This window comes from Nanorana parkeri, unplaced genomic scaffold, assembly GCF_000935625.1.
Source record: "Nanorana parkeri isolate BGI_ZX_2015 unplaced genomic scaffold, ASM93562v1 scaffold852, whole genome shotgun sequence".
Classification (NCBI taxonomy): Eukaryota; Metazoa; Chordata; class Amphibia; order Anura; family Dicroglossidae; genus Nanorana; species Nanorana parkeri.
Window position 1 is genome coordinate 657,189 of NW_017307120.1, and position 9,323 is coordinate 666,511.

At 40.9% G+C, this 9,323-nt stretch overlaps 1 protein-coding gene across 1 annotated transcript in view; it reads left to right on the plus strand.

The window, feature by feature from the left end:
- Window positions 1-9,323, plus strand: part of LOC108794455 (casein kinase I) — a 69,285-nt gene that overhangs the window by 57,681 nt on the left and 2,281 nt on the right. Inside the window, exons 7-10 of the mRNA XM_018565493.1 lie at window positions 878-1,026; window positions 3,158-3,350; window positions 3,523-3,662; window positions 7,450-7,511. Coding sequence (XP_018420995.1) covers window positions 878-1,026; window positions 3,158-3,350; window positions 3,523-3,662; window positions 7,450-7,482 — 515 coding nt within the window. The 3' untranslated portion in view covers window positions 7,483-7,511. The remainder of the gene's footprint in view (window positions 1-877; window positions 1,027-3,157; window positions 3,351-3,522; window positions 3,663-7,449; window positions 7,512-9,323) is intronic.

Here is a 9,323-nt window from a genome sequence, read left to right on the forward strand (position 1 = left end):
CCCCCGCGAGCACGCGCGTCGCCACGTAAACACGCGCCGGGTGCGCCTATGCAAGAAAAAGTCGAACGCGCTACACATGTTGGGTATCGCCGCGCACGCCGGCGTGAGAGCAATAATTCTAGGGCTAGTATTTTGGGGTATCTCTAAATTGATGACCTGTGGGGGCTTTTAAAGCGTCTTCTATAGACTTTTTGGGGTACTGCAGTTTTTCACTGTTTCACGGACGCACGCAATTTGTAAACTGGGCATGTTGGGTATCCTTTTTACGCGTTGTAACCTCATATTTTATATTTAATTAAAATAATGGGTATTTTGTTGTGTTTTGGGGCATTTAATTACATTTGTCACTACATTTTGGGGTTTAATAAGGAGTTGCGCTAATATTGCGCAACATAAAAATTTGCAACTACCACCATTGTATTCTATAGGGTCTTGGCATTCAGAAAATATATAATGTTTGGGGTTTTTAAGTAATTTTCAGGCCTAAAATGTGGAATATAACATGGGTGCAAAAAATGAAAAAAAGGCCTCAGTCATGAAGGGGTTAAAGATACATTTGTAAAGCTGGATACACGGATCAAATTTTGATTTATGGGGTGGCCCTATCCTTGGCAAAGTCCATCATTAGATTGCAGCCAATCAGCTGCAAGTACCATTCACGTATTCTGACAGCGGGCAGCTCTGCTGTCAGAATACAGTGTACTCAGCAGGAGATTAATTCACCCATGCTGTTATGGATGGAGGAGTCTGTCATGTTTTTTTCATTTGGCCTGTGAGGCTGAATGGAAAAAATATGTCCGTGTGTAGCCAGCTTAAGTGCAAATTGTAAATGGGCCCTAAGATTTTGCTAACACTATCCTAACTTTTTTCTTTTCAGCTGAGTTTTCAACATATCTGAATTTTTGTCGTTCCCTTCGGTTTGATGACAAGCCAGACTATTCGTACCTGAGACAGCTATTCCGTAACCTCTTCCATCGGCAAGGCTTCTCATATGACTATGTTTTTGACTGGAACATGCTGAAATTTGTGAGTAAAGGATTAATTTTAGGATTTATTTCTCAAAAAGTTAACTCGCTTGTCACCTTCAAAGCTCCTTGGGTTAAAAAAAATGTGCCCTAATCTCACTTCTCACAGGTTGATAGAAAAGTAGACAAACTGAACAGATCTACAAAATTAAGTTTTTTAAAGGTTCCTGCTGACTGGGCAAGTGGACCCTCCATTACATTCCCTGGCTGAGCACTCTTAGTATAAAATGAGTATCTAACATGGAGTTTTTCAGTCCGTCTTTTTCTCCTGTAAAAAGCTGCTGCCTTCTCTCCAGACTAATGTCTGTTTACCAATCCATACTTGGATGTTTGTTTAGCCTTCTTTTATAAGATGATTTGCAACAGCATGCTGCACGTCGGCTGCCTTTTTATTGTAAGGAGTTTGGACGTTTTCATAGATACTCAATGCTAACATATCACATTGAGTATAGTGACCAAAATGTGACTGTGAACTTGATTGGTAGTGTTGCCCAAGTTCACCTAATTGTTTTTTTCAAAAACATTGTAAAATCTGCACTTTTTACTAGATTTTTACTTAAAACCCCCAAAACATTATCTTCTGGAAGCTGAGGCCCTGTAGAATAAAAAGATGGTTGTTGTAATGTTGCTAATGTTTATCAACTCTATTTGGGATGCATCGATACTGCCTATCTTGGCAAGTACTCATACTCTAACAAATGCACTCATACTTACCCTGATACCGGAACAATCAGGAAGTCAGGCCACCAAGCAAGAACTAAGTAAAGCTGGCTTCCTAGCCAATCAGGAAGCCGGGAGGCGTGTCATGACATGCCACCCATCTTCCTGATCGGTCAGGAAGCCAGGCTGCCTCGTGAAGCCGGTGTTCTTCACGAGGAACACCATCTTCCCAGGCGATCGGGAATCCGGGTGGTGGGTCATGATCTGGTGCCCAGTTTCTTGATAAGCCAGGCTCACTTTACCGCGGGATGTCTGTTTCTGTATCGGCGAGTACTGAAAAACAAAATATCGGTGCTCGATAACGTAAAACCGGTATCCGTGCATCCCTAAACTCTAAATAATACTCAGTAAAAAGTATACTAAACAGAATTTTAGTGCACACAAACACAATATAATCCCCAATTTATTTGTAAAAAATAAATAGATGCCACATATGTGAAATCTCAAAACTGCATGCACCTCCAAAGTGGCAAAAAATTCCAAAAGTTATCAATAGCTGATGCTTTGAATGCCTTCACCACTCCTCAGTCTAAAGCGGTTGTGACAGGGGGCTTTTTACTGTGCGAGTAGTAAAAATATGGAATTCCCTTCCACAGGCGGTGGTATGCGCTGATAGCGTAGATAGGTTCAAGAAACATCTAGATGAGTTTCTTTAGTCACTAAATATACAAGTATATGGGAAGTGTTAAATACATACAAGCACACACACACGGGGTGCATTTAAAATTATTTTTTTCCATTTTTGTTTTATCATATTTTAATTAACACATCTTATTTTTTCACATAACGTTATTGGTATCAGAAGGGACCTAACAAGCTGCTCAAGCCAAACAGGGCACATTGTACTTTGCGACATCAGGGTTTTATTAGATCCCTACTGTCTCTCCTTTTCTCTGCTCCAGACAATCTGTTTACTTGGCTTTACAATTAGGATTTTGACAGTGCTTAACTCAGAAGTGCGTAGAGCAGAGCATTTCCAGGTTCACACTCTGCAGAAAACTTTTATGGGATTATGAGACTTGTAAAAGTGATGAGGCAGCTCTACAGCCAACCACATCACTTTTACTGAATAGTAGATAGCTTGCTGCAGCTGTAAGATTGTTGCAATCCTTTCAAAGCTAGCACATATGGGAAACACCCAAGGTCCAGGACTGGTTAAGAACCTGGTAGAAATTAGCCTATATATGTGTATGTGTGTGGCTCATGTATCAGGATATATTGATCATTTTAACATGTGATTTTCACTGACGGTAGCATCTACTTATGCATTATCATATGCTGAGTTTGAATTTCCCGAGCTTGTGACAAGTTTAATTTTAAGAATACATTCTGATTTCCTGCATATATCATAAACATATTTTTCATGTGCTTTATTCTTTTTTAAATAAAATTCTAAAATGTGTTCTATATAGGGTGCAGCCCGGAATCCAGAAGATATGGACAGGGAAAGAAGAGAACACGATCGAGAAGAAAGAATGGGCCAACTTAGAGGCTCTACAACTAGAGTGTTACCCCCTGGTCCTCCCACTGGTGCAGCTCCTAACCGACTCAGAAATGGTGCAGAACCTGTAGCCTCTACACCAGCATCCCGGATTCAGCAGAGTGGTAAGCAAGTTTTACAAAGAGTGTTTTTTTAATCGTAGCTATTTTTTCTTATTTTATTCAAATACCTGCTTTGTTTGGCATTTTTCTTTATGGGTTTCAAAAGCAGTGGCACTTGTTCGAAGGTCTTGAGTACTTGTTAGCAGTCCTAACTAATTTCCTATTAATATTCCAGGTAACACTTCTCCTCGGGCAATCTCACGGGTGGACAGAGAGCGCAAGGTCAGCATGAGGTTACATCGAGGTGCTCCAGCAAATGTCTCTTCATCTGATCTCACAGGGCGACAAGAAGTTTCACGAATTTCAGCATCACAGGTGAGACCATACTCTTGTGAGACAGATTTCTTTTTTCCTTCAATTTTGAGAAATCCTAGTTTCACTGGGGAAATGATTAAATTACATTACGTTGTGAGAGAACCCCATATCTTCCACTAAATACTTAGACTGTTCACCTACTGCTTTATTTATGACTTGAGGCCAGAGTCTCTATCTTCCACCTGCATTTTATACTATGCTAAACTGAAAATTCTTAGATGTAGAGTGAGATCCATCATAAGGGCTGCAGCTGGTGAACATGTATGGAAATATGGGTGCAGGGATTAAACCATGTGATAGCCCATGAGATATAAGAAGTCAATGGGTGATTCAGCCTACTAGTATCCACCCAAAATGGAGCTTCTGAGATTTCCAGATAGTAATATGCCAAGGTGTGTTTTGATTGCTCACATTGTCCAGCTACATCTCTGTATAATACTCTTTGTAAGCACCTGCAACTTCTGCAGAAATGTTACATTTACTGTTGCTTTAGCCCAGTGCTTCTCAACCTTTTTTCAGCCACCCACGGCAGTCTTTAAAAGTATTCAAAATCTTGAGCATTGGTTATTGGACGATCGGCTCTCACATTTATGTAGGACTCTACATAATTCTGTACAGATACATAGAACATTGACTCCATTTGAACAATTACTTATCCTCTCGGAAACGCCAGGTCATACAAAATCATTTATATATGGGATGTTGCAGGCTAAAATTCCTACTCGGCCGCCAAGTTTTACAGATGCTTGGCATAATGACCTTTCCTGTGCCTTACCATAGGAGGACTGGGATACTGTTTCCTATTTTACATATAGATCCTCTGTGTCTAGTTACGCCCAGGAGGAAAACTTCAAAATCCTCTCCTAGAGGTATTGGAATCCTGTCTCTATTCATTGTATATTTCCAAACTTCAGATATTTATTGGAGATGTATGTAGTCTAGAGGCACCTTCTTACAAATTTGGTGGGATTGTCCTTGCCTTTCTGGCGTCGCATTTTTGTAATTAATAATAATTTAATTGGAGATACATTAGAGCTGTCTCCTGAAAGTATAAAAAATGGATTCCATTAAGTCATGTTTTGGAGGCAGCCCGCCAACTTATCCCTCTATTTTAGAAGATGTCCTCTACTCCTCCAGTATCTCTCTGGGTCAGTCATGTCAGTGAGGAACTTCTTGCTACTGATAAATTTAGACCATTGTTCTGTTCAATGGTTATTGTGGTTACACCTTTTGACCTCTGCTGATCTAGGTAAGTTCATGTGAAACTTTCACCCTTTTACTAGTTTTTCGGTACCTCGATGTTAACTCCCTGGGTCACCCTCCCCTTCCTTTCTCTTTACCCATCTTTTCTCTTTTTCCGTTCCTCTTCCTCTCACATCTCCCCTTTCTGCTGTTTTTTCCGTTCCTTTTCCTCTCGCATCTCCCCTTTCTGCTGTTTTTTCCGTTCCTTTTCCTCTCGCATCTCCCCTTTCTGCTGGTTTTCTATTTCTCATCTTTCCTCCCTTCTTATCTCCTTTCTCTTCTTAACGAGAAATACATCCTGATCACGTCATCAACCGTACAGAAAGCAAACCCGTTCGCCCTGACTGTTTATCACATTTTTATTATCAAAGTTTCAGTTGTGTATACTGCACTTTCATTATTTCCTTTTTAATGTTTTTGCTGCTGTGCGTTATTCACGTTTCATAGATATGTCATGAACCCAGATATCTTATCTTGTCTACCTTATCTGGTGCCACATTGTTTGTATAGCTCATACTTGTGTACCATCTGTTGGTTATAAATAAACTCGATTCAACTATAAAAGTATGCAAAATCTTGAGGCGACACTGAAATGTAAAATAACCAACTGAAAAAAATAAAAAAATGTGGCTCCACCAAAATCCATACCAGACCTTTATCCCTTCACATCAGAATTTCCACTTTCACATCAGAGTAGCCTTTACATCAGAAGTCGCCCCCTCCTCCTTTCACGCCTCGCGCAATAAACTTTATTTTTTATTAAATATTTTAATTTTTTACTTTTAGGGGCTTCGGGGAAATATTAGGGTTCTAAACAGACCCCTGATATTTCCCTTTTTTAAAATGGAAAAAGAGAATGAGGACACAGTCCTAAATCTCTTTCTGCAGCCCCTGTTATAAATGAACAGGAATCCTCTATACTGAGTGTTCCTGTTCATTCATGAGGACAAGGTGTGTTTACTATAACCACAATCATGAATGAACAGGAGGTGATGTAGATCACTCCCATTCATTCATAATTGAGGATATAGTGACCCTACCATGTCCTCAATTAGTTACAAACACTCAGTGACCGCTGAGCGTTTGTACCCGCTCTCCTCTCTGATAAGTATTCAGGCCCTTTGCAACAACCCTTGGAATTTAGTTCAGGTGACTCCCGTTTCTCTTGATCGTTGCTGAGATGTTTCTACACCTTCATTGGAGTCCAACTGTGGTAAATTAAATTGATTAGTCATGATTTGGAAAGGCACACGCTCAGACTGAGGAACAAGATAATCTGGTCTGTTGAAACCAAGAATGAACTGTTTGTCCTTAATTCTAAATGTTCTGTCTGAAGGACACCAGGCACCTCATCACCTGCCCAATACCATCCCATCTGTGAAGCATGGTAGTGGCAGCATCATACTGTAGGGGTGTTTTTGAGCAGCAGGAACTGGGAGACTGGTCAGGGTTGAGGGAAAGCTGAATGGAGCAAAGTACAGAGATACCCTCAATGAAAACCTGATCCACATCACTCAGGACCTCAGACTGGGCTGAAGGTTCACCTTCCAACATGACAACGATCCTAAGCACACAGCTGAGACTGAGCCAAAGCCCTGGCTTGAACCCTATTGAACATCTCTGGGGACACCTGAAAATGGCTGTCCACCGACTGTCCCTATCCAACCCGACTGAGCTTGAGAGGATTTGCAAAGAAGAATGGCATTAAATCCCCCAATCCAGGTGTGCAAAGCTTGTTGCATCATACCCAAAAAGACTCGAGGCTGTATTTGCTGCCAAAGGTGCTTCAACAAAGTACTGAGTAAAGGGTCTGAATACTTAAGTACATGTGATATTTCAGTTTTGTCTTTAATAAATGCACAGACATTTCTAAAATTCTGTGTTCACTTTGTCATTATGAGGTACTGAATTTAAACATCTGTAGTATCAGGCTGCAACATAAGATTGAAAAAAGTGAAGGGGGTCTGAATACTTTCTGAATGCACTGTATATTTACAAGTGCATTTAAAGTTGAACAAGTAGTGCTGCAAGTATAATAGAGGCAAGAAAAAAAGAAATGCAGTTCATCGCTGCAGTATACATTCACATTTTCTCAGTGTTTTATCCCTTTTAAAGACCCTGCAAGTACAACAAAATATATTTTGATCTGCCAGAAATGCACTCTACTCTTACGCTCTGTTGGCTGACAACACACAGAATTTTTGGGAAGTGGGTGCCCTGCCCAATGTCTTTTGCTGAACTATTCAGCCACTCCCACTTTTGGATCTTTCCAACATAAAAGACTAATTGTCCTGTAGTCTGAGATGATGACTAGGAGGATTTAACAGACTCCTCGAGATCAGAGGAATTATGCAGGAAATATGCAGAGAACACCTGAACGCTCCATACTTTTTGAGAAGATAAAGTTTTTTTTGTTCCTTTTTTTTTATGCACTTGTGAAACAGAACAAAATGCCAATAGGATCATTCTTTGGGTTTACATACACTCTGTTCCTTGATTAGCGTTTGGCAGTCCTTTTGACCTTTTGCTGTTCTCTTCTCTTCAGGCCAGCGTACCATTTGACCATCTTGGAAAATGAGAGCTGCCATTGGACCAATATTTGCTTAGGTGAGTTTTTGGATTTATTTATTTTTTGTTAACATTTAACTCATTAAAAATCGGACTAATTTTGGGTCAAACTAATAAGCAATGTAACAGAACCTTTAAAGCATCCTAGACGTCATATTAAAGTTCCTGAATCATCATTGATTTGGTATGGCGTTTGAGCATTACAGTTGAGGGTCCCAGGGGCTCTGAGTTCTGCAGAATTCTGGTATGTAAATTTGGACCTGCTCCTATGGTCATACCACACCCACAAACGCCAAGACCCAGAGATGTGAATGCACCCTTAATGCTCCACATTGCTACTGGCCCATAACTGACCAGGAAGGGGGGTGGGGCTCAAGCTTCCAATCATGAGAGCTGGTAGCAATTTGTATTCTAGTGCAACCCAGGATTCTGGCCTCCCTGGGAGCATAAAAGAAAAGCTGAATTGACATCTAGGCACCTGGAAGTGCCAAGTGGCACCCAGGGGTGTAACTACACATCATATGGCCCTATAGCAAAACGTGTGGTCCTGGCTAACTCTCTGTAGCAGCTGGCAGTGTTCAACTGGGACAATACCTGTGGTTGATCTGAACATAAACTATGTATCAAAGACAGGAGGCAAGCATAGTCAGAACACTACTAGGGAGCTGTGGATAAAACCTATACTAGCACGAATAATAACCATAACAATATTTTGATAAGAATATTAACCCCTTCATGACGGGAGACGTACAGTGTACGTCCCGTCACAAAGTGCCTATATGACTGGCTACGTACACTGTACGTGAAGAGTTATATCAGGCTCTGTAATGCCAGTAACAGCTGATTCTCAGCTGTTACCATTCATTAATGAATGCCTCAGTAATGAGGCATTCATTAATGAAATAGTTGAGCTTTTGTAAAAGTTTCTTTCGTTAATGAGAGAATGAAGCCGTTGCATACAAATGCGGGATGCTAAATAGCAAACCCGTATTTGACAGCTGAAGATAGCAGAGAGGTAGCAGTGACTCACCTCTCTGCTATTCCTTTTGACAGCTAGATATCCTAGCCAATGTTTACAATACATTTCAAGCACAGAGATACAAATGTATCTCTGTACTTGAAATGTATCACTTCTGATCATCTAGGCACGATCAAGAACCTTTAGGCTGGGTTCACACCTGGGCGTACATAATATGTGCGTTTGCAGCGCGTTTCGTGCCGGACGCTTTTCCAGCCACAAAACGCGCCGCAAACGAAATCCAGATAACAAGGGCAAATGGAGACGTGCTGAAATACGCCCGAAAGAAGCTCCGGTAGTATTTCACGCGTTGGGCATTTTTTCTGCACTGAAAAACACCCAGGTGCTAACCATGCCCATAACAAATAATGGGATTTCACTGTTTGAGCGTTTTACAGCGCTTTGATCAGCGCTGTAAAATGCCCAGGTGTGAACCCAGCCTTAGTGAGATCTGATTCTGACATGCTGTCAGGATCAGTCTCTAAGGTTATTATTAGCTGTTCCTAAGTTTGGAGCAGCCAATAACTAAACAAAGTGACATTAAACCCTCAACTTTTTTAACATAAACCAATACTGTAATGTGTGCCTTACTGTAATCCATGGTTGTTTCCCTTCTCTTTGCTGCTCTTCCTTTTAAATCCTTCTCTTCTCATGCTTGGGGAGAACTTCCCTTTGCAGCTGAGTGCCTCTTCCTGTAGTGCTGGCTCAGGTTGCAAACGTACACACAGACACCATGTAGCCATTCCAGAGACAAGGCAGTCTGCTGCAAAACAGAAGTCCTGCCCAGCATGAGAAGAGATACAGATTTAAAAGGAAGAGCAGCAAAGAGAAGG